The 26168-nt window shown below is 37.7% G+C and overlaps 1 protein-coding gene across 3 annotated transcripts in view; it reads right to left on the bottom strand.

Moving 5' to 3' along the window:
• MYO1B (myosin IB) overlaps window positions 1–26168 on the bottom strand; it is a 171136-nt gene that overhangs the window by 41563 nt on the left and 103405 nt on the right. For all 3 annotated transcript variants that reach the window (XM_063088395.1, XM_063088404.1, XM_063088414.1), the window contains exons 7-13: window positions 23788–23851; window positions 11840–11938; window positions 10526–10629; window positions 8940–9087; window positions 8538–8656; window positions 4665–4751; window positions 3959–4024 (exon numbers count right to left, since the gene is read on the bottom strand). In XM_063088395.1, the coding sequence (XP_062944465.1) occupies window positions 3959–4024; window positions 4665–4751; window positions 8538–8656; window positions 8940–9087; window positions 10526–10629; window positions 11840–11938; window positions 23788–23851 (687 nt within the window). The remainder of the gene's footprint in view (window positions 1–3958; window positions 4025–4664; window positions 4752–8537; window positions 8657–8939; window positions 9088–10525; window positions 10630–11839; window positions 11939–23787; window positions 23852–26168) is intronic.

Genomic DNA, 26168 nt, shown 5'->3' with positions numbered 1-26168 from the left:
CTCAGAGATCAAAACCTATGTTTTCAGTTATAAGAGTGTCCAAACTTAATTGTGTCGAATTGGAGTATTTGGATAATTTTCTTCCTTTGGAAAGTTGGACTTATGTTCTACCAGGATTTCCAGCTGCATTTTTTTCCTCTGTGAACTTTAATTCACTTCATCTTATTTCAGGTATCAATGTCCCACTAATCTGTTTCCCAAACTGAGATCGGATCACATGCAGCCAGCCAGGCAGAGCTTATTCACCCAGCTGGTACTGGAAGGTTTTGCAGTCAAATCCATGTGTCATCATCCCGTGGTTTAATTCATCAGTTTCCCTCTTCCGTTTAGAGATGGACCAGAGGGAATGAAAGGTTTCTACCAGCTCAGCTGAAAAATGCTTTCATAGGAACTGTCAGTGTGGTCATGAGGCAGAATTGGACATGCTAAAAAAAAAAGGTCTCAACCTTTACTGTCCAATTTTTAAAGTGTTACCCAGGAAAAGGCAGAACTCTTAATTCCTACAGTCAATTTTCATTATGGAACAAAAGGCAGAATTTTATTTATACTCTAGCAGTTTATTTTCATTTGGGCAAAAAATATCACAGAAATTTTCATTTTTGCATTGACATTGATTTTGAATATTTCTTTCTAAGTCATACTACAACCCCTTGTACTTCAGCTTGTGGTACTTTTAAGTCCTTATCTTGGTTTCTAGTGTTCAATACTATGTACGTCCAGACATTTCCATGTGTTCCATTATTGCTGAGAATTCACGAAAATGTAGGCTGACATCTGGGGTGTGTATGTGAATAACTTATTAAAAGAAGAAAAAATCTTTTATAATTTTGCATAAAAAAGTGGTTTAAAGTATTTAAATGTCCAACCAGATCTCTATTCTGACTTCTCCCAAAATAAATGTATAAAATAAATAATACACAGGTTATTAAAAATCAAGGTGCTTGAAGATTTACCTCAAAAGGTTTAGACAGGAAATTAGAGAGAACAATTGATTATAATGAAAAAACAAATCTTACTTTTCTCAACGAACTAGGCTGGGGGGATGGGGTGGGGTGCGGCAGGGTGGGGCAGCGTGGGGGCAGTGAGAAAAACAAAGCATTTTCTGCACGGAGAAGGAAAATTAACTTTTAATGATTTTATGGCCAAGGTAAGATTTACTATAGACATATAACTGACTGGACTTGACTGTGGCTGGAAGTTCTAAGGGTAAAAATGTAACCTGTTTGGTTTTAGGTATATTACATATGCACAGATTAGATTTTGATTTAGAGGAACAGCAGGTGAGGCCACCTATGTTTGGAATTTACAGCTCACTCTGGAGATCACTGTCTCCTAGAGCATCTGGTCTCAACCTTGACTGCACGCTGGAATCACCGGGAGCTAGCTGTAAGAATACTGCTGCTGAGCCCCAACTCCACAGATTCTGAGATAATAGGCCTAGGTACAGCCTGGACATCTGAATTTTCAAAAGCTCCCCAGGTGATTCCAGTGTGCAGCTAAATTTGAGAACTACTGAAGTAGAGCACTCCTAGAAACATAATGCAAGCATTTTCATAAACTAAAGTCTCTAGTTTTAACAGTTTTGAGAAAAATGAGGACATAACTTGTAGAAGGAAGGCATGATCAGCAAGACAGGCTTGCAGAGAAACTTGAATTAACCATTCCTGCATTGCTGAAAATGCAGGGAAGGATACTGAAAAATATTCCTGCATTGCTAAAGGGCATATTTCACCCAGTGTCAAGTTAACAACTGTTTACGCAGGAACATCCAACTTTTGTTCTGATTAGGTCTGTAGCAAACACATTTTTAAAAAGTGATGTAAGGTCTTGCTTAGACCTTCCTAGGTAGGAATGTGTCCTCAGGTAGGAACAGGCCCTCATTCTTAGGGCTAAGACGGTAAGATCCATGCAGACAAGGAACATCTGTGGCTTGCTTACCACTGGTATCTGGCTCATATTAAACACTCAGTAGACAAAGCTAAGTGGATGTCCCATGATAACCTCATTATCCTATTTTTAAAAGTTTCCATGTGTTGAGACATGACATTAAGCACCTGCTCACTGGCTTAAGATTAAGAAATCTTTTTCCAGCAATAGTAAAATAAAACAAGTTTCTTTGATTTTAGAAATAGCCACTGAATATATCGTTTTCTTCTAACTTTCTAGTAAAATCTCCACTTACCATCTGCATGCTTGTGACACCATTTAAATTTATATCAGCACTGTGCCAGGTAAGAAATTTTTTTCCCTGCCAACTGTAAAGAATGACTTTGACATTCTGCCCATTTAGTTAGTGATAGTAACCTGAGATCTTGCTAGAAAGAAATTAATTTCAGCACAGTGATTTCTGAGTACACTCAAGCAATTCTCCTAACTCACAAACCTCAAATTCTTCCCTTTTGCCAAGGGACTGGAAGCTTTCCTTTGCAGATTCTGCTAGAGGGGCACCAACATAAGCAGACACTATTGAAAAGTGGTATTGTGAGGCAGCATGGGGACAGCAGCCAGCACATAGTGGTAATGTCCACACACTCTGCCACCAACACACACTTCCATTTGGGAAGGCTCTCAGCACTGGCCAGGAGCTGGGGGTGACGACAAAGGCAGAAAAATGGGGGAGAATCAGAAACTTATCACAACATTTGATTTTTTTCCTTTTTCCAGACATTGGATAACTTGTGCGTTTGAGAAGAAAAGTGAGGAAATAGCCCTGGTCTCAACCATAACAGGAAAGAAAAGCAATGAATGAAAATATTAGGAGACCTGGGATTTAGGTCCTGAGTCCGCCACTTAGTAGCCTAGCCATGTAACTCCGGGGGAGTTAAATGACCTTGAGAGCCTTACTTTATCATATAAAATGTGAATAATAATAACAGCTACTTCATGAGGTTGTTCTGAAAATTAAATCAGACAATACACATAATACTTAACACAATGCTTGCATACAGTCCCGCCTTCCATAAATATTTACCACTAGCTATTTAAATGTGGAACATGATTGAGAGAGAACACACTATCACAAAAATGAATGTTCTACGAAAAAGGTGTGTGCTAGAAAAACCTGATTTAGCTGAAGAGAATGCTCTGATGTTTTTTCTGTGATTCCGTAACCCTATTTTTTTGGAACATGTAAATTCTTTGGGTGGTCATTCTGGACAGGGCCTGCTTACTTAAAGGATTCACAGATCATTACTTGTAGGGGAGACTTAAGAAAGGAGGAGCCTGATCTACCGGTTATTTCCCTGAACCAAACTAAAATACCACTCCTGAAAGTGAGAATAAGGGTTTTAATAGGTGCTCAAAACTGCTTCTAAATGTCAAAGTTAGCAAGGGGGTTACCAGGGAATTCCAATGTAAGTATATAATGTGTAAATATTTAATTTGTAGCAAGCATGGAATCTTTTTAAAAAATTCATTATGAACTTCAGCAGAAATTACTTCAACCTCTGCAGCAGAATTCATTATTGCAAGAGCACAGCTAGATGAAACTCGACCAGTCATCTAATCCAGACCCTCTCTCCCTGAGTTTCACAAAGATGAAATCAACAGCCCTAGCCAGGCCCTGACAGCCTCCAGCTCACCTATTGCTGGCTTTTTCATGGCACCAACCTGCCTCACTTTCCAAACTACCTACAAATGAGCAAAAGGCCACAGGCATAATGTCAAGATGGCTTGTTAGAAGTCTCACAGAAAGAATTCCAAATCTGCAATTTCAAAAGTCAAGTACTAATACAACAAGTTCTTTTTAAACAGCAATGTCTCCAAATGCTGGCTCTCAGAACTTAAAACACACACACACACACACACACACACACACACACTTTGTTACATCTTCACAAAGGTTATTTGTAGATTCAGTTATAGTTACTTACAATAAATGCTGTCTATAAAATACAAGTTTTAATTTCCATATGTTCCACTTTAATAAAGGTGCTACAGGAAATTTTAAAAATCTTACCTCAAAAATTTCAAAGCCATAAATGTCCAAAACACCCATGACCTTCTTTCTCACTTTTGTTTGAGCCTTAAAAAAAAATTCAAATCAATGGGTTAATGAAGGCATTACGTATAATACTACAAGCATCTAAGGAGCATAGACATATATTACACGTCAATTGTTTTTCTTAATTACGAGAATACCTGAAATTTAGTTTTTTAAAAACTTATGCAACAGGATATTTGTGTGGAATCTTCAGAAATTTTAATAATAAGTGACTTATTTAAAGAAGGTATTAATGGTACTTAATTAAAAAAAAAACACTGAATCTTACAAGTGGTAGGCTTTTCAAAATCACCTAGTCTAATACACTAGTTTTAATGAAGATCATATTAGTACCCAGAGAGGTAAAGTGACCTTTGCAGTCAAGTGTGTACAAATAGTCAACAGATGAGCCAGAATCAGAACCTGGGATGCTGACTCTCAGAGTTAACTCTGCAAAGACCATTATACTATTCACCAGTGAGTTATAACACACATAGCAAAACAAAGCAAACAAAATACCTGACAAATTTCTATCTTATACAAGGTAAATTCTCTTAAAGGAATAATCTTTATAAGTGATAATCAATAATCTGATTGTAAAATTAAATTTTCTCCAACTTAATGTTTATACTAGAAATGCTGTTTATTACAACTGATTTCTTTGCTTATAGAGATTCAGTACCTTAATGCTTTCATTGATTCGATTTACCAACCATGAAAACAACCTGCTGTAGAGGTTCTTAGCCAAAGCATCACGGGCATAATAAGCCTATTAGAAAGAAAAAGAATAACTTAATACCCACAATTATCACAATGCTTAATTTCAATAAAATAACAAAGATATTTTTTAAAATATTTAAAGCTCTTTTATTTCAAATTTCTTTTCAGAATCAGTTTGCATTATACTCTGGATGAGCAGTCAAGCCATTAAGAAGATTAAGCAAATTGTTAACACAGACTTATTGTACCTTTTCCCATCCCAGGAAACTAATTCTAAATATCCCATGTTTTTGCCACAACAATATTCATCTCAATGCTAAGGAAAAAACAAAAACCAGAGGCAATTTAGAAGTTCAATAATAGGGAGGTAATAAAATAAACAACCACTGAAGGGGATGTTACATGTCATCATAGAAAAATGATGATGAAATTAGATAATGAAATGGAAATTGCTTATATTATATAAAAAATTTTTAATTGTACACTTAAAACAATAACAACTTTTTAAAAACTCTTGCACATAGGAAACTCAAAGGAAATACATTAAAATGGCTTTGACTGATGGGATCTGTAATTTTTTTTTCTTCATTCAACCATCTGAGTATTTTCTAAAAATCTCCCACAATGAGTTTGTATAAGTTGTAGAATGAAAATAAAACCTTTTTTATGTGTATATTTATTTACTTTTAAAGCTGGTGAGAGATACTTGACAAAGAAGAGGCAGGAGACATATGTGTCTCTATGACTCTTGACTTAGAATTCAAAGGCTGAAGAAAGTTAGGTTTGGATGGCTGAACCTGACTGCCCCTAAATGTACTGGGTGCCCAGCATGTACAGCCAGTGAGCACTAAGGAGATGTTTAACCCCAGTCCTCCTGGGAAGACCTGGAGATGGGTGTCAGCAGCCTAAGAAGAAACTGGACTTGGAGGAAGAAAGTGAGAGATTTTGTTGCTGTTTTTAACACAATGGCTTTATGTGCATATTTCGCTGCTTGTAAGCAGAAAGTCGGGTATTACTGTTTAAATAAACCAGTTCATTTTTATGTTATAAAGAGCACAACTTATTAGAATATGGGGAATACTCTTCCCACATTCCTTCCTAAATGAAGTGTAACAACTTTAACAACACATTCGCTTCCCAGGCAACATACCACAGCTGAAAAGAGAGCACCTTTTCCCTTCGTCTGACACTTCCATGCTAATCCTCAACCTCCCTCCCTACACCTCAGACAGTTACTCCAATCAGAGATAGAAAATACACCAAGATGTACCCGCCAGCTGCCCCCCAAAAACCAAAACAATAATAATACATCAAGAAGTTGGCCAAAAATAAAAGGGAGAGAATAATTTCATAGCAGAAAATGCATATAAAAGGCTGAAACAGAAAAAAGACGAAATGTAATTTAGATGCATATCCTTTCCCCAATACCCTTTCTTCTAGTTTTTACTTTCTCAAAATAGGTAATTTAAGTGCTTAGAACAGTGTCTAGCACACAGTCTGTAGATATATTTACATTATAATTTTTGAAGTATCCTTTTCCTCTACTTCTATCTCATGAGCCTATATAATTTCCTAATCCTATCCCTTTTCTTATAAATTCAAGTTATCTCAAAACACCACATAATTTCAAACACCATGTATTTGTAAATAAACCCCTTTTCACCTTAATGTCATCCAGTTTTTAGTTGTGTGCTATCTGCTTCCAACAAACCATCATTTCAATATGCAACTGAACTAACAATGACACCTTATTCTAATAAACTGCTTTATATTTTTCAAAGTGTATTCACAACCAGTATTAATCTTCTTTGCTTCCTTCAAACAAATATTTATTCCAGGGATCTCAAACTTAAATGCTTCCAGGGACTGTGTGATAGAAATGAACAGGAGGTAGAAGATCTGCAGGGGTTGGAAGACGAACCCCTGATTAAGCGTACTCTAATTGAAATTTTAAAAAGCAAACAATATTATAAGGGTTTGTTTGGATCCCTGTACCAGCCAGCCACCAAAAGGTAAAAATAAAAAGCAAGCAAACAAAAGAAAAAACTAACCGTTAGTCAAATAAAATGTGCCTATTGAGTTATATCTGACCCCAGGGGCTGCCAATTGCCACCCCTGACGTCTTAAGCCTGATTCATGCCACCTAATCTCTACAGGAATATCCTATAAAGCAGTAAGGGAAGAATGTTTATTCCCATCTAAGGGTCTCTAATAAGGTGTGTAGAAATGAGGGAAGACACCAGTGCACTTATTCACCACCTCAGATTCTAAGCACACTATGAAAAATCTATGCTTTTCTGCAGCTGTAGGAAGCTCACAGACGAAAATCCCAGGTTGAATCTGCTTCAGAGGTGGCCAGTAGCAGGTGTGGCCCAGGACAGGATGTGCTAAGCAAGGTCGAGACACGGACATGCACAGATGAGATGTCTGCCCTTCAGGAGCTTACAGTGGAGCTGGGAAGATCAAACTCACACCAATATAACAGTCAGAGGGCAGGTGCCAAACTGCAGAGAAAAAGAAGTTCAGGGAAGGGGGAATCAGGAAGCCTATTTGACCAAGGAAGTCTCCTTGGATGGGGTGCAATTAGGTGGACCATATAGACAGGCAGGAGTGAGCAATGACATGGCGGGGGGCGGGACAACACAGGCAAGCAGGAACAAAGGCACCAGGCAAAAATAAGTCTGGCATTTAGAGAACTAGAAAGGAACAAACTAAGATAAGCCATGTAGAGTCAGATTACAGAGGACCGTGGAAGCCAAGGAGAGAGCATGCTGTAGAAGCTGAATGATAAACTGTCTTGAGTTTCCATTATTTCAATATTAGTCATCTTATCTGGGGAAAGATCAAAATGCCTTGGAGAAAATGAGGTACAGGGCAATAAAGATAACACTGGGATCCAAGCATTGAAGCTATGAGGAAAAGCTAATGAAACAAATCACTTATTGCAGGTCAAAACCCACCAGGCAATAAGATCCATAAGACCGGGTGCTCTGAACACTACATTAAAAATTAAAAAACAACATTTTGACTAAGGAGCTGAATAATTGAGGATCTCAAGCCAAATTCTTTTATGCCAAAGGATTAAAAAAAAAAAAAAAAAAACAGTGTAAAAGTTTTACCCAGCAATGTGAAGTGACTCAAATAAATTTATAAAGTAAGAGGCACCTGGGCCTGGTTCCCGTAGAGGATGATTAAAAAGCAAGAGTAAAACACACAATAAAAATATATATTCCTAAAGGACTTTCTTAAACAACACAGGTTTTTTTTTTTTCATGGCATAACTATATACTTAACAACGCCCACTCTGGCTATTGGAAAGAACCAAGCCAGTGGTTCTCAAAGTGTGATCTTGAATCAGCAGTGCCAGTTTTACCTCTGAACTTATTAGAAATGCAAATTCCTCGGTCTTACCCTAGACTTATTGAATCAAACACTGGGGGGGTGGAGGAGGGGGCCAAAAACTGTGCTGAACAACCCAGCAGGTGATTCTGATGCCTGCTTGAGTTTGAGAACTACTGCTGCAGTCTCTCCACTATAACTCCAGACTTATTGCCAGCCACATTATTTTGAATCCTCTTCTCAGTGTTCAAGCTTGATCAATCCTTTTCTGGATAGGTATTCCAAACCTGGCTTTTCTCACTATTTCCTTTTTGAAATGCCTAGAATGTTAAGCTCCATGAGGGCAGGGATCCTTATCTGTTTAGTGTATTGCTATACCTAGAATGATGCCTGCCTGGAATAGAGTATGACAGTTGAGATAACAGCCTATTTACACTTATATAAAAAATATTAGACTTTCAAAAAAACTTTCTTCTATATGTTATAATTTACCCACCTGCGCCACATTCAGTGTAGTTGAAACTTTCTCCTGCTTGGCCTCAACTGTTCGGAAACTGAATGCTCGTTCTAGAACTGACTGATCAATACCAGTCAACTCACAAATTTCTTTTAACTCTGTTGGGTGAGAGGGAGAGATGGACACAAAGAGTGAATGTGAATGTACTGCTAATATTCATTTTCAAGGCTTAGGTTGTTTTTTCTAAATCGCATTCAAACGAAACAGTATAAATATATACATCAAAAGACAAAATTTAGCTGAATTACATGTATTTCTGCCCAGTTTCACTAGAAAGCTTTTTCAAACTAATGCAAAGCATAAGTTTCACTTTCTGGATTAAAAATCAGGCAGAAGTTCAAAATAAGTTTCCTAAACAAAGCTGATTCTCCACTGACTTACCATTTTTATCTTTGATCTTGCTTTCATCTAAACCATTCACTCGAGATTCAGGCTTGAACTCGATGTTCCCCAGTTTCAGCACCGCTGCCACCACCTCCAAGACAGACTCGGCTTCATGATCCATAAAGCCCACAATCTGCATGGCATTCTGCAAAGAGGGAAAAAAGCACCTGTTTTCTTTCTGTAGTTCTTTATATATACGTATATATATAAAATAAAATAAAAATAAAAAATATATAAATATATATATTTTTTAAATGAATCATATTACAGATTTATTTCTGAAAAAGAAAAAAACTTAAAAGACAAAGCTATATCTGGGTCAGTGGTTTCAAACTGTGATTCAAGGAGCCCTGGGGTACCTTGCGTGCTGTGGCAGAGGGGGGCATGCCAAGGGGAAGAGAGAAGGAAGAGGAGCCTCGCAGCACAGCCTGTCCTTAGCATACCAATACCGCTGACCACAGCAGCTCAGTGTTATGTGTCTTTTTCTGCTACTAGAAACAAAAACAAACAACAAGCTTTCACAACCCCCTATAAAGAAAATCTCCTTGCTTATTTTACATATGATAAAAATCATGGCTTACAAAGGTGAAGTGCTTAATCTGAGATGCCATGGGTACCATGAGGCAATCATTCATTCATAAATTTTTATGGAGTGCCAACTATGTGCCAGGCAAAGTAGCTATACACATGGTCTTGCTCTCCAGTCTTAAACAAAACCTTGTCCAGAAATCAACAGACTATTGCTTCCATATGAGAATGTTTATATAGTTTTTAAAAATCACATACTCTAAGAGATGCTTTCCTTTTGAGAACAGCTGGCCCTTTTTTTTTTCCTTTTATTGACTAGGCTACATAGCAATGGGAATAATGTAAGTGTTTGTTGTTGTTATGGAAAATTTCAAAAATATACAAAAGTAGAGAGAGCAGAGAAAGAACCCCCACATCCCTTTCACTCACCCTCAACAATTAAATTATGCCAATCTTGTTTTATCCATAATCCAACCTACTCCCTCTCCTCCCCACCACTACAGCTATCTCATTTCAAAGTAAATCCCAGTTACCATATTATGGCATAATAGGAGTAATTCTGAGAGTGCATGCCACATAAAGACAGAAAACAGTATTATTTAAAATCATTTCTTTTCTAATGAATGTGGTATGCTAATCATTCTGGGTTATACATGAGATTTCTAAAACTGTATAAAAACAAGATTTTCTGCCCCAAAGTAGTTTTGATTTAACATGATCCAAGGGCAGTTTTCACACTTGGAAATTAACTTTGGCTATAAAAACATTTAGAATTTAAATACATCATTGTAAGAGTCAAACCCCAGGATAATAAAAAAGCTCTTTTTGATAAATGGTAAAATCACCAACTCTGGTAAAGCATGGCCTTTGCAATGTTGTATGATTTTTTGAGCTAGTAAAAAATCAAACTAACAAAAACATAATGTATTCTTGTATAATTCTAAAACCTTAGGAAGCATGAATTATACTTGAAAGAAAACTCAGAATCGTTCCAGTTCTGATTGAGCAATACAGTGTTACCCCCTTCAAAGCTTAATAAAAGCATTACATCTTACCCTAACGGTTCTGAAATTCGCTGCATCATCCACACCATTAACTTTGGCCGAGTCCAGACTCAGGTAGTTATATCTGCTGAAATCCCGCTCGAGTTTAAGTTTATCTATCAAACACACATGCAAATTGATACATTGCTTCAATAAATCTAATCCTCTTTAATATCTCATACCCTTAACCCTTCAGATAAAATGACTTGTGTATTATGTACTGAATCAACAGAACAAAAATTGATACCCAAATACCAGTAATTGCATTTTCCTAAAATCATCTTTATCATTGTTGCACATATTTCAAACTCTGCTCTTCTACATTTATTCTTCATGGGTAAGTCCCTTTCCATATTTTCATAATATAAAATATCTTCAATGTACTATTTCATTATAACACATGACATCCACCTAGTGATTCCCTCATCATTGGGGATTTGGGTTCTCTCTCGTTTATAATAATAAATAAAGGGCAGTGATAAATGTATTCATACAAATTGCTTTTTGGATTCATTTGAATTATTTTGTTGGTATATATTCCAAAAAAGTGATGTAACTGGGTGGTAGGCTCTGATCTGATCATTTTGTGACTCTTATTTTAAATTGCCAATTAGTCCCCCAGAAAGAGGTCCTCACTTTCAAGTGACACCCACAAGCTCTAAGTAGATCAGTGACAACTCTGCCAGCTTTATCCTTCTTAATAACTTTGGCTAATATATGCATAGTGGATACTTCAGTGCTGTTTTAATTTGTATTTGCTGATTATTAGTGAGGACAATTTTTCCCCTAAGTGTTGTTGACTTTCCACAGCTCTTCTTGTTTGAACTATTTGTGTCCAATACTTTTCATCACTTGGCTATTGTCTATTGGATACTATCCTTGTGGAGTTATGTTACTTCTCTAAAATATCCAAAGGTCAGATTTTTATCTCTTGATTCAACTATAAATATCTTCCACACTATTTTTAAATCTTCACTGAACAATTTGTTTTTATACAACTGTATTCATTTCCTGCTCCTTACTAATTTTCTCTCCCTAAGTGGAATAATTATATCCCTCTGTTTTATTTCTTTAAATTGATGATTAGTTCCTCCCATAATATCGAGCTCTTTTAACCCATCTGAGACGTATGGCACAGTATCTGCTGAGGTTTGGGGATATTACACAAATGCTGGGGTGGGGGAGAAGCAAACATGTTCTTCACTTCAACCAGAGTACAGGAAAATTTTAAGAAGGAAGAGGAAAAGCAGATGGGACACATTTTAAAGAGAATGCTTCGAAAAATGCCGTGACACTACAAACTAAAACTCAGAAACAGGGACTTACTGAGGAGCTCTTCGGAGGCACCAGAGAGCAGTTGATAGAACACATGGAAGTTTCTTTCACCTCTTGGCTGCTTAACAACCCGAGATTTCTCTAAAAGATCTAAAGAGAAAAATAAAACCATGGTATAATATGCATTTCATGTTCAAATCCACCATACTTTTCCCCCCTCCCTCTCACTTTCTCTTTCATTTTCTAATTTGCATTAATAAAATAATTTTAAAAAGCATTTTCAGTTCTACTTTTAGAAGGAAGCACAACACTCACTAAACCACCAAATTAAATAAACCAGGTTCTTTTTAAACGGTGAATATGCAAAATGAGTTACATTTTACAAGCTGATTAAAGATAATACAGCTTTTGTATTAATATTCTCTTGGTCTTTGATGATGACATTAAATTCTTCAAAATGTAACATTACAAATTTAAGCAATGAAATATGGTCATTCAGTTATGACTCCACTTGATAATTATAATGTGAAAAAATAAAGGCTAGCCAATTAGCTCAGTTGGTTAGAGCATGGCTGATAACACTAAGGTCCAGGGTTCTATCCTTGCGTCCACTAGACACACACACACACACACACACACACACACACACACACACACACACACAATTTAACATTTTTGATATCTCATGTGCTAAATGCTTTATAGACATCATCTCAATGAATCCTCCCAACCATTTTACATGGTATCATTTTCAGCTGAAAACACTGACAGTTCAAGAGTTTAAGTAGCTCAGTTGGGTAAGTGGTGGAACCAGATTTGAAATCAGACCATCCGACCCATGCGCAGACTCTACCTCCTACCCACATGCCCACTACTCTGGAAGCAGTAAAACAGACTTTCTGGATATCTTGAAGTCTCAGAGAATGAAAAGTGGTTCTCATTTAGTGGAATTTGGTGTTATGTGATAGTATATTTTCATTGATTCCAGATAATTTCTAACCCCATAAATTTGAGGTTTTTTCCAAGTTTTTGAATTTTCATCCACAAATGAAAAAATAAAGAAAAAACAAAAGAAAACAGAATAGAGTCATTGTGGCAACAGACAGCAAATTGATGGAGGAGGATATTCCTGCCTGGAGTCCTGCTTATCACTGACCAGTGTCACAAAAGAGGAGCTGGACTCTGTAGGTAAAGGCCAACTTTAGCTATAAAATTCAAATCAGTAATCCCATTACTGAGCGCTAATTCCAGAGAACAGACACACTTGGTTCCCAATCAGATTGAAATCCAAAACAGTATGAAGATGGTGGGTAAGGGAGAGAATGATGTGCAATCTCCCTGGGAATGATCACTGAAATTTTAAATTTATATTTCTGGAATTCACAATAGCATTGGTGGAGGAGCCTGGATAGAGTAGTTAAAGGGTATAGATTTGATGACTAAGAAGCCCTAAGGTGACCCAAATACATGAGATCATTTGCAAGAATGAAGAGATGGGTTGCAAGGAAACACAAAATTAAGCCAACTGAAAAAAGAACAAAAATAGGTCAATACAAAAATTATTAGGAAGAAATGTGGATTTTTTCATTTTCATCTTCAACTTTCATATGGCTTGGGAGACTGACAATGCCCTCGAATCAAAGATGAAGAAAAATAAATACTTCTTATAAAGGAAAAAAGGGAAGGAAAGAAGGAAGGAAAGAGGAAGGAAAAGAGGGAGGGAAGGAGGTTGAAAAGTACAAGTGGGATATAGCTTAGAAAAAAAAGGACTGTGTAATATTCACCATCTCTAAATAATTGAATGTTTCAATCAAGTAATAAGCAAATACTGACGTTCACAGTAAAAGAGAAAATAAATAGGTAATGATAAAAACACAAAGTGATTTTACTTATCATGTGACTGAGCTTCTATGCAGTCCTGAGTACTAGCACGGTATTAGTAGAAAGAACCCACAGAGCCTGGGCAGATTCTTCATTGAGAAGCTAATCCTTAAAGGAAATTCCTCAAGTCTAAAGGAACGTAACTTGACTACATGAAAAATATGAACAAATGCTACAGTTTACTTCATCCATTCATGCACAAATACCTTCCATCAACTCACATACCACTTACCCACTATGTGCCAGGAACTATGTGGGCATGAGTCCAGTACCGACTGCAAACATGCAGACCTTGCTCCAGACCTTCCTCCTGACCTCCAAGAGTCACACATTTTTCTGGCTACACCCGCCACCCAAATCAACAGCAGCAGCTCTTTTCAAGGTGCGATGCCAAGGCCCTTATGAGTGAGGAAGAGGTATGGGTGGAGAAGACAGAGGGACCACAAAACCCAGACTCTTCCCATATCCCTAAGGATCCTCCAAATCTCGCGAGCACCAGCAGCCGGCTGCCATCTCACCTTACCGTGGCACCTTCATAACAATGACAGACAACTATATGGCTGCACTTTATACAACCACATTCCACAAGCAAATTGTGGTATTTCAAGAAAGTAAAGAATATCTCCAGAAAGCATGCAACAAGGCCAGGCTGTGCAAACCCACACTGGCCAGCCTCATGTTGGGCACTTTTTTTTTTTTTGAACAAATATCATAGACAAAGCAGAGTGTAGAAACAGCATTAGCTGTGAGATTCAGCAGATAAACACCACCAAGTTAGAAAATAACATTCACCTGTGTACAATGTGAAAGGAAGGCTGGCCAAATGTACTTCTTGAATCACACACACAGATATGATCAGCGATTACTATCATATTCAAGTATGAAACGTAATACCATGGGTGTGTTTAGAAGGAAAGGTGCAAAGGGAAGTAGGAAGAAAACTCTCAATGACCTTCTGGTATGCATGCACTGCCTTTCATTTGTTATCACATTCAACCCTGAACACCCACACCTCTGAGGATGGTTTTATAATCCCTATTTTATAGATGAGAGAATAAGGTTCACGCCACACTCTTGGGAAGCAATACAGCCAGAATTCAAAGTTTTGGGTGACTATGGTATCAGGTTTATACTCTTTATAGTTTTCCAGCAAAAAAGAATACAAAATCCTTAAACACTTAGAAATGCTGTACTTTATATAAAATATATGACTTGACCTAAACAATCAATCACAAAATGAGGAACCTTTTATTACAAAGCTGTTGAAGGTTTTACCACTTAAAACACTTACTTTTACCCCAGAGCCTCCTATTTCAGTTTCTTTACGACTTTTCTTGTAAGACATAAGCTTCCAGGTAAAAAAGTAATCAGGGAAAATGTTTGCCCCAAAATAATTTACTAATGCTTAAAACCATTCCCTATTGGGTTTTCTTCCCCGAAATGTGCATGCACCAAAATAATCTAACAGCAGGAAGCCATATCAAATAATTACTCAGAGAACATAAATTCAATTCTCTATAGGGACTCATCACCTGACCATTTTAATTTACTTAAATGTGCCCCTGAATTAAGTCAAAGAAGAACACTGGCACAGCCTTCTCTTCTGCCTTAAGTACTTTTGCCACTACCGATTGAGCTTCTGCTAACGAGATTTAATAAAGAAGAGTTAAACTAGATACCAGTATTTAGTACAAAAGAGAGTAGAAGAGTCTCCAGGGACTCCAATGCAGCTACATCCCTCTCTTCAAGATATAAAGCTAAGTTTATATTAAATTTAATATACATTTACATTTTAAGGGAAGAGATAAATTAAACCATTCTAAAATAGAAATTAAAGGGGCATGGACAAACAATGGAACTAGAACTTGTCCACCTATCCTACCATACCACTGCCACCTGACTATTAACACAAAGGCCATCATTTAGAAGCTTTCTTAGTTTTGATTACCAACTAGTCCAAGACATGTGCATGTGCCTGTGCCTGTGCCTGTTAATGTCATGGACAACCACCCCAAGGCATAAGATATAAAAGGAAAAAAATGTCCAAGTTGTACCTGCTGGAGGATGAAGTTTTTAAATAGGCAAAGGAATAAAACTACAAGTAATGGTTGGGAAGAAAAACAATCACATTACTGTGGGACATAACAGGGGATAAATTAGACAGTATGATAAAAGTTTATTTTGTGTATAAGCTCCTCTCCCAGAAAAAGTGGTCCAAATTCCTGATTAAGGCTTAAGAAAAAATCAGTTTTGTCTTAGTTTTGCCAGTAAGATAAGAATGATGATAGAAGTCTGATTGAAAGACCATGACTCAGAATATTGACTGCCCCACGGTCATACTGCCCCACAATACTGTGCCTCCTCTACAATTGCTCCAAGACGGACATTATGAAAAAAGTGTCTTGCTGGTGTTTACATGTTACACAAGCTCTTCAAATGGATTTAAGCCTCTTTGTTAAAGCAAAAGGGAACATTAAACAACAAGCATGTGCCTATAACCTAAGCAAATATAATTTATCTACCTTTTTTCTCTCATCTTAGTCAATCCCCCCCCAAAAAAGTACCATATAACCAGTGAGTTACTGAGCTTAACTGATAGTAATTTCTGTGGAAAATTCTGATAACGAATTTACATTTACTTATCTATTAGGATAAATATTCTAAAATCAACTCTATACTTTTCCTGGAAACAGACAACGTGACCCAAGACTGACAATTAGGAAGGGTTCACTAGTGACAAATTTTAAAGATAAAAAGATGGGGCAAATGTCTTCTTCCAAATTATTCACTGTGCATGCGTATTACAGTAAAAGAAACCAGATGTGAACGCTGACCTCAGGGCTCTCTATCAGCCCTGGCCTCACGTGGATGTCCAGCTATTTGCAGGTTGTAGGCTTTGAGAGATCTAAAACATCTGGCATGCTGTCACACTGCAGTTCCTCCTCTACACTGTTGCACTTTGCAACCAAAGGCCTGGAGCAGAGGAGCTCTGATGCGCTCATCACAAAGATGATGAATTTTTGCAATGACAAATATGTTAATTACCCTGATTTAATCATCACACATTGTATACATGTATTGAAATATGACTCTGCATCCCATAAATATGTACAATCAATACATGTCAATTAAAAAAAAAAGGAATCAATTTAAAGTTTTCATCCAAAAGTCAGTATCCTGAAGTTATAAAATCAGTACCAAAAAAAAAAAAAGTTCTGAAAGGGTTTCCAGTGTCTTCACATTAAAGATTAACTTGGGCTTTAAAACACTAAGAAAAACTTGGCTTATTATCTACCTAATTAACTACTGTTTGTTATTAGGATTGCTTATATATATATATATACAGCATATATATATTTTCACATTTTTTCTTTGCAAATTTAATATTTATCTAATAACTGAAATTTTACTAAGGAATACAACTAAATCTAAAAGTCTAAACCCAATCCTGAAATAAAATTAATGAAATATCTAGTCCCTAGTAACTTATTGTTATAAATACTATTTTAATAAACACATTCATTCCTTAATCTGAGGTTGATTTAGATAGATTTGAACACCTGGTTTCTTCCATATTTGTATATAGTCTCGATTCATGATAAATACATAGTCTTTTTCATGGTAAACATATTTTTATTAAAAAAAAGGAAGACCAAAGTACAACTGAGACAAAGGAAAGCATCTACTTTTATATAAAGCCATCTATTACCAAGTAACAGAATTGCACTTTTGAAATTTCAGTTTTATTCTAGAGATACTTCACAACCAATGCTTGATTATTTCTGTCATCTTTAGAAGCTTAAAAATCAAAATGCTAAAAAAAAAAAAAAAGCCCAGCCTTGTATCATAAGCTAGGTAATGTATTGCCTTAGTTTTTGATGATTTGTGACCCTAAAGAAGACACATTAAAAACAGACACTGTCTATTGATGAATATTCACTAGCTGTTGAAAACTGACTCATGTATTGGTAGTCTCCAATTCTACTGCAATATATATATTCCCACAAAACAGATCAGCATTTCCTTTAGGAAGTCTTATAATAGGCAGTTTCATTCCTCATCAATGATTTACAATAAATAAAATCAAAGATGATACAAAAGGAAGAACAAAGCTGTAAGTCTCAAACAATTTAAAAGAGTAAAATACATTCCATACCCTACAAAATGGCATGAATGCACCACAAATATAGATAAAACAATATGCATGAGGTTTATAGCACACAGAAAAGTATAAGCCAATTGTATTATAAATTCAAAAAAATGTAGAAGAGGAAAGAATTTCAGAGCAACTTCCTCTAAGCTCACCTTCCCTGTGAAGGGGGTCATTTCTTCCTGCTTTACATTCTCATGTGGAAAGAACTCATGAGAGTAACTCCCCAGTTTCTCTCAGCCCCTTACTCACTCCTCCCCAGGGCAGGAGGAAGGACATGGCTGAATCGTGAGGTCTGGAGAAGGAACTGGGCACGCAGCAGGGCTCAGCTCTTCTGGGATCCCCACGGTGTGCACATTCGCTCTCCTCCCCAGTGCTGTAAGACAACCGGGGCGCTCACCATGTGCAGGAGAGGCCAGCGGTTGCTTGATGCTGTGGGTGACTGCCTAACTACCAAACTGCCCGGGAACTACTGGCACACCTATTGGGGTGATAAACCAAAAGCCACTATTCCTCAACTCTGCCTTTAACAGCAATAAAGCCACTTCCTCTGCAACTTGTTTCCTGTGCCTATTTTTCATGTGCTTCCAAACTGGGTGAGTGAAAGAATATATATTATCTATCAGACCCCTGTATAGTTAGTTTTTGCTGCATAACAAATCACCCCAAAACTGAGTGGCTTAAAACAATACCACTTATTAGTTCATGATTCTACGAGTCAGCTGGGTAGGTCATCTTCTGGTCTGAGCCAGCTTGGCTGATCTCTGCTGGGCTTGCTCAGGGGCTGGCAGTCTACTGGCAGCTAGGTGATCTAAGATGTCCTTGCTCCTACGTCTGGCAGTTCATTCCATGTGTGTCTCATCATCCAGCGGACTAGCCCAGGCTCCTTCACAGGGTACTGATGAGAGAGTTCCCGAGAGCAGCCAGAGAGGATAAACTCAAATGCATAAACAATTTTCAAGTCTCTGTTGTGCTATATTTGCTCATTTTTCCATTGACTGAAACAAATCTCACGGCCAAGCCTTGAGTCTGTGAGAGAGGGGACTACTGGAGGGTGTGAACACAAGATGAGAAATTATTGACACCATTTCTGGAAACAATCAGATTGTGGCTGTTTAAAATAAAACGATCACAAATTTTTTGACACTCTTCCCATGGAGAAGTGTAATCCATGTCCCATACCCCTGAAACTGGGCAAGCAAGCTCGTGCCCACTTTGACTTAACGGAGCACAGCAGAAGTGATGTACCACATGATTGCCCTGGCTACTCCAGGCTTCTTCCTGCTTCTCTTGGAACACCGGCTGTTAAGATATCACCTGTTAGAATACTCCCTCTCAGAACCTCGCCACCAACTAGGAAAAGCCCAAACAACAAGGGGAAGCCACATGTCGGTGGTTCCAGTCAACATTCCCAGCTGAGCCCAGCCTTAGAATCATCCCAGCCCAGCAACCTCACATGTGATGACAAAGCCTCCAGAGGATTCCAACCACGTGAGTATTCCCAGCTGAAGCTCCATACACGGTAAGACAGCCAACCCTGCTGTGCCCTGCCTGAATTCTTAACCCACAGAATCCGAGAGCTCTTTAAAAGGCCATTGTTTTACTTTTTTTTTTTTTTTTTCCCCAATAGTGTTGGCGGGGGCCATTGGGCAGCAAGAATGACTGGAACAAAACCCAATCTCAACATTTTTCTCCATTATTCACAAGATCATATTTTTTTCTTAACCTGAACAAACAAGTTAGTAACAGATGAAGTTTGACTACCAATAATTTTGTTTGCCTTTCTGGGATTTAGAAAAAGGATTTAAAAGCATTTTTAACTGTTCAGATAAAATTATCCAATAAGGCAGAAGTTTTATTTCTCAACAGTACATAATTACTTATATGGTTATTAATAATTCAACAAATATATGTTAGACATCAGACACTATTTTAGTTGCTGATCTTTCAACAATGAACAACATTAAGTCTCTGTCTTCACAGAGCATATAGTTGGTGAGGTGCCAAAGACAATAAACAAATAAATACATAATAGCGAAAAAAACAAACATTTATTGAGTGCTTACTATGTGTCAGGCACCGTAATTACGAGTGCTTTAAATGCTAATAAATAATTTACACCTACCACAATCTATGAGATCAGTACCATCATTATTCCCATTGCAAAAAAGAAGAAACGGAGGTACAGAGGGTTAAATAACTTGCTGTCTTCTTGTTTAGACACTGGAAACCAAATGATAAACCAATAAGAGGTGCACAAGTAGGCTCATGGATATGCCCCAAATAATGAAGCAGGAAAAGATAGGGCCTGCCTGTATTTAGCCAATTCCATCTCCATTTCCAGCATTTACACACCTACTATGTGTCAAGTATTATACTAGGTAGGCTCTTGATAAGCTACTGTGAATAGAGCAGCCATCTCTCTCGTCCTTAATTTACAGATGTATATGCACACTTGAAATCATAAAGTTTTTTCATAGCATATATTTCTCTCTGTGCTATTTTTATTTTAGAAGATAAACCCCTCAGGACTTGTACTACATTTTTTCCACAGTCTAAACTGCCACCAAGTGCCACAGATATAAGAAGGTACTCCTGACTTTTAATAAAACAGTTTCCAAAAGTTTCCTGTTCATAACACTAGATCCAAAATCCTTGGATACAAATGTATAGATATTATGAAACCAACAAGCCTTGACAAAGTAGGAAAAATATCATTTCACATCAGCCAGACATCATGTTTGCCATCTTCCATTTTAGTTAACACCTCTGTCTCATGACACTCACTTCAGAATACGTAGCTTTCAAGGGAGTTACTGACCTAAGTTTTACAGCATACTTCTTTTAGAATAGGTAAGTTATTGGGCTTTCTTTTCCACTTCCTGGGTATAAGACTGGTTCAAGTGATCTTGTGCCATTTTCAGAGTAATAATTTTAGCCAATAACCTGTGCTTTCACTAGGCAGCTGCTGGAAAAGGCCGCTTCCTACAAAACAGCAAATCTTGTTTCTTTCCTAGGCTACAAGAAGCTAACTTTTAGCAGCTTGGAGAGAACACAAGTGGGTTTACCCACCACTTTACACACCCTTAAGCTAGCAGAGAGTAACTCCCAGGGACCACCTATGAGTCAGTCCTCTATCTATACAGGATGAAATTTCCTGTTCTTACCACTAATGTATTACTTTCCTCTCCAAAGCGAAGGATACTCTTACATACCAGGGTGTTCCCACTACCACAAATTTCAATATAATTTCATTGTGGGAACAAATGGCAACAAACACCATATGAAATCCATTCATGAAGATGTACTCATCTGAACTGGAAAAGAACTGAGTGTTTAGTATTTATTCTCCATGGATACTGCAAGAATTAGGGGACAGGAAGATATTTCTGTTTAGAACTTAAACTTCAAAATTTAAAACCAAAGTTATTTTCTAATACCGATAATAAAGTAATCCTGAATTATTTTCCTAGAATCCTCACGAGTAACATTGATTAAATCATTGCAGAATGTTTGGTCTGTAATTTCTGTAATGAAAACAACAGTAAACTTACGCTCACTTTAAAAATAGTGTTTTATTAATTTAATAATTAGAATTAATGTCTTATAAAAAGAAAGCACTAAAGATTCATGAATACCTTTCAGAATAAAAATTAGTCATTCCTTACGATGGTGGTCTTAAAACTGAGGCACAGCTCTTCCTCCACAGCCCTCACCAGCTGCCATACATTGTGAGAGGAGCGTGCCTAACAAGCCTGGCAGGGGTTATAATCGTTTGCTTTTGGTTGCATCGTATATGGTTTGCACAAGTACTTTCGCTTCCATATTTGGCATATAAAATCATTTAACCTAAGCAGCACTATCCAAACCAACTTCACTTCATATTAAAACTTTCTCTTCAAGACTGTAAAGCTACAGCAATAGTAATGCTAAGTGACTACGCCAATTGTCAGGTTACCGCAATAGCTACGCTAAAGCCAAAATGTTTCATTATTTTAGTTATACTAAGTTTCCATCTGTATTGTCAGGGCTAGGGCCCTTCAAACCCATTGTACTGACTGGGTCACCAGACCCCTCACATGCCAGGCTGGGTCATAGACCCCTGACACACAGGTACACGCTAAGTAATTGGGAAAGATTTTGGGAGCCATTGGCAGATGACACGAGCTCAGTTCTCAGCAGTAGCAGCAGAAGCAGCAGCAGCCTCCAGCAGCAGCAGCAGCAGCCTCCCGGAGGGTCCCGGGGGCTTGTGGTAGCAACAGCTTGCAGCAACAGCCTCCAGCAGCAGTAGCAGCAGTAGCAGCCTCCCCATGCCCCCCCCAAGCCTCCCTGGGGTGCATCCTGGGGTTGGGGGGCCACTGTGGATCAGAGCCGCTCGTCCTTTATAGTTAAGTCCATAACCCAGGACACGTGGGTGCACATGTGCAATTACATTAAACAATAACCAAGGAAAACCTGGGTGCATGTACATATTTACAATCAAACGCTCGGCAAGATTATGAACATCTGAGGGGCCCTGACCATTTTCCTGTGTTTTCCCTCCAAAGACATCTTTCTAATAATTATACATTCTTACAAATGTAGATAATCCCTATGCACAGCACAAAAAAGAATGTAGTCAGGTAAACTAAAATGGAAAATTAAATTATTTAAGAACTACAGAATGCTGGAAATGGGAAGACCCCCAGAATCATCCAATTCAATCCCATTGTTTCAAAGATGAGGAAACTCGAGCCCTAAAAGTTTACTCTATGAATCATGATTTTAAAAACATTTGTTTAAAAAAATCGGCTGCATAGTTTACACAAATTACTTAAAACACTAATTTTCAAATGACATTCCTTTGCTTGTAGGGCTGATCAGGAAGATATCAGGAGTTCTGGGCTACCCATCTCCTCTTCAACCAGATCAGCTCTTGTTTTACCTGTTTCATCTTTGGGGTTCAGCAAACATTCCATGTGAAGAAGGATCACCCTGCTGCAATGAATCTACTGAGCATACTTTGGATAGTTCAGTCAACTCTGTAATTTGTTTTCCTATTCCAAACTTAGACTTTTTCCATTCTAACAATCCCAACAGCACCACAAGATGGTGAGATGGCCGGGCCTCAAAAAAACCGGAGGACTCAAGAGGATAACCAGACCGTGGCCAGAGGTCCACAAAACCCTGAGTCATCATCATCTTAAACTTTCCAAACTAATCAACCACAAAATCAACACGAGCAGAGACAATAGGGTAGTGCCATGTCTGCAGCTCCAAAGCAGATAACAGCACCACATTAATACCAGATACGGACAGCCTTGCGTGCACTCTTATGCCCACTTTAGAAAACTCTGGACCTGGGGCTGTCAAAGAAGACTTTAACTGACACTTGTTCATTTGTTTACCTTTGACAGAGGACATTTTACTTCTATAGTCACAAATCACATCTACAGGAGGCAAATAAATCTGTGTTTTACCCAACAGGTATGTCTCATTTCAATTACATAAAGACACTGGAAGAGAAACAAAATTTCTCAAAATAAAATTTGAAATACAGATTTACTCCTTTTATAGAAAAATGTTACCCAAAAAGTTATTAATTTAAAGCCAATTATTTGTATTTTGTTTTTAATCACAGAATAAACATTTTGCTAAAGAAAATAACCCTTGCCAGGGATCTTTCTCATACTGAATTGGCTTAAAGACCTATAGAATATAAAGAACAGGTAGACAAATACTTATTTCTTTAGCAGACTTCTAAAAAGTTTTTCAAAAGTAAAGGTTTTAAGCAATCTTTAAAAAGATTTATAAATTAAATTATGTTATAAAGCAATCTGAAATGCAAAGGTTAAAAATCTAAGTATAAGAAAAGGAAACATATTCCTATACCACCTATCTCTTAAAGACCCGAGTATCTAAAATATTCTGTTACAAATATGTTTTACTATTCTGAACTTCTATACAAGGATTCAAGTAAAATACTCACAGTTACTTATCACTCCTCCCAGTGGATCGCCTTTAAAGTCAAATTCAATATCCATATATTTGCCCTGCCAAAGAAAGACTTTGTGAGTTTTCAAGTTCACTTCAAAACATTCAGTGTACTTAAAGAATAGCACACTTGACCCTAAGCCCTTATCTTTATGCATGTGTTTAAATGTAATTAAGAAAGGCATAGTTTACATAACCACGATGCAAAACAATATGCCTTCATAAATAATTCATACTAAATACTTCATTGGCTCAAAGCTAATATATCCTGTTGTTAATTTAAAAATATATCTTCTCAGCCATCATGTGATTTTCCATTTCAGATATGTGTTTCAAACTTCTGAAGACAGTGTGTACTCAAGAATAAAAACTGGGGAAAATAAATAGTCCCTCTATAGGCACTGGTTGGGAAGATAAATTACTTCATTTTCATAGGCAAAATATTTTCTAAGCCATGGCTAGAAACTCCAAACACACCAGGACAGTGGATGAAATGGAACACTCAGAGTTCTATTTTTATATCTACTCAAATCAAATACACAATTATGTGAGGTAACCAGCTCAGAATCAAAGACTGATTATTATTACTTTTATTGGCTTTTGACCTAGATTATATAGCAATATATAACCCAGGTTCATATTACACTTTATAGATGGTATCAGAAACACACATGGACTTTAATACTGTGATTTTTAAAGAACTGATCTATAATTGCCTAGTTAAAGAGTAACAAGTATAACAGAATAGCCCTGACAGCTGTTTCTTGTTTGGAAAAGGGTATGTTGATCTAATAAGAAAAGTCTTTGGTTTTGTCTCATGCCCTAAGACTTACTTTAACTTTAATTTTCAAAATGATGGTAAGGGAGAAGAAACATGATCACATGGAACTCAGTCAACAATGCAATTTGTGACTTTTTATGAGCTCACGCATGCTCCCTCACCTTCTCCTTTTCCACTGTCTTGGGTCATCTACCCTTTTAAGTCTTCACTTATGCATAGAGCAAATGCCTATCCATCACTTCCTTGACGTTGACGTAGGCACAAGGGAAAGCAAGGCACGGCTCCTGCCTTCAAGGAGCTTATAGTCTAGTGGGAAATTGACTGTACAAGGATGCCATGGTCACACCATTTATAAGTGTGGAATGAACTGGAAAGGAGTAAGACTAGATGTAGCTAACAGGAGGAGGTTACAGGTATTATGGGAGAAACATCGGTGGCTTTAAGTAAGAGCAGCAAAAGAGAAAAGTAAACAGAGTTGAGAGCTACCCAGGGTTGGATGTAGGGGATGAGAGAAGACAGAAAGGCCAGGAATGTGGCCCAGGCAAATGAGTGGATAGTGAAGCCCTCCAAGGTTGTGGGAGACACAGGCAACGCAGCTACAAAGGAGAAGTGGAAACGTTGTCAAGGGAGTTAGAGGTTGACCTTGTAAGAGGATAATTTCGATGGAAGGTGTCCCTGGGCTGAGGAAGCAACAGGCTCTAGAGAGCAGGTAGAGGGATCAGTGTGGAAAGGGGGTGTGTATACAGACATATGTACAGATGAGGCACCAAGAGGCAGGATTAATTGAGTTTAAGGGCCTGTATGATGATGATTTCTGTAAAGTATACCATCAGCTGAGGGTAAGGGACAGGAGGCTTGAAGAGAGGAGAAGAAACACTGCAGAGAATGCAAAAGGAAGCCAACTAGGTATCAACGAACTACTGCACAGCTCTGGGAATCCAGCTGATAGTGAAATAGCACTTTCCCATTCAGCCCCATCCTGATTACTCACTGAAAGCTTGGTTCTGATCATGTCACTGGTCTACTCAGAAATAATCTGCCACTTCCCATCACCTACAAAATAAAGTCTGAGCCTCTGAACACAACACTCAAACCCCTGCAGCTGTGCCTTGGCCCATCTTTTTAGCCCTTTTCCTGCAGCTCCCTCACACCCCGGCCTTGTAGCCACGGCCTCTGGCAAATGCAGGCCGAAGGTGTCTGTCTTCAGACCTCGTCATGCTGTCATGCCAGCTCCTCCTGCTCACCACTCGATTTTGTTACATTTAAATCTTACAGGATACCTCAAAACTATCCCCTACCCCAGAATCCTCCAGCTTCTCTTTCCTGAACATCCATAAAACTTCATCTGTACCTTTCATGGGAAACTTACTATTTTATGTGTTGTGTTATAATTATTTTTAGACATGTACGATTTTTCTGACTAGTCTAAAAACTTCTTAAAAATAGTTATTCATTCCTCAGTAAATATTTTTGAATGCCTACTACAGTACCAAGCACTGTTCTAGCTTACTGAAGCCACCACAGTGCACAAGAGGGCCATATGGTAGTTGCTCCTGCAGCCCCTACTAGCATCTAGGGTCAATGATCATGTAAAT

This window comes from Cynocephalus volans, chromosome 1 (genome assembly GCF_027409185.1).
Source record: "Cynocephalus volans isolate mCynVol1 chromosome 1, mCynVol1.pri, whole genome shotgun sequence".
NCBI classification, from domain to species: domain Eukaryota; kingdom Metazoa; phylum Chordata; class Mammalia; order Dermoptera; family Cynocephalidae; genus Cynocephalus; species Cynocephalus volans.
The sequence above is the reverse complement of the archived record's forward strand: the minus strand, read 5'-3'. Positions and strand labels throughout refer to the sequence as shown.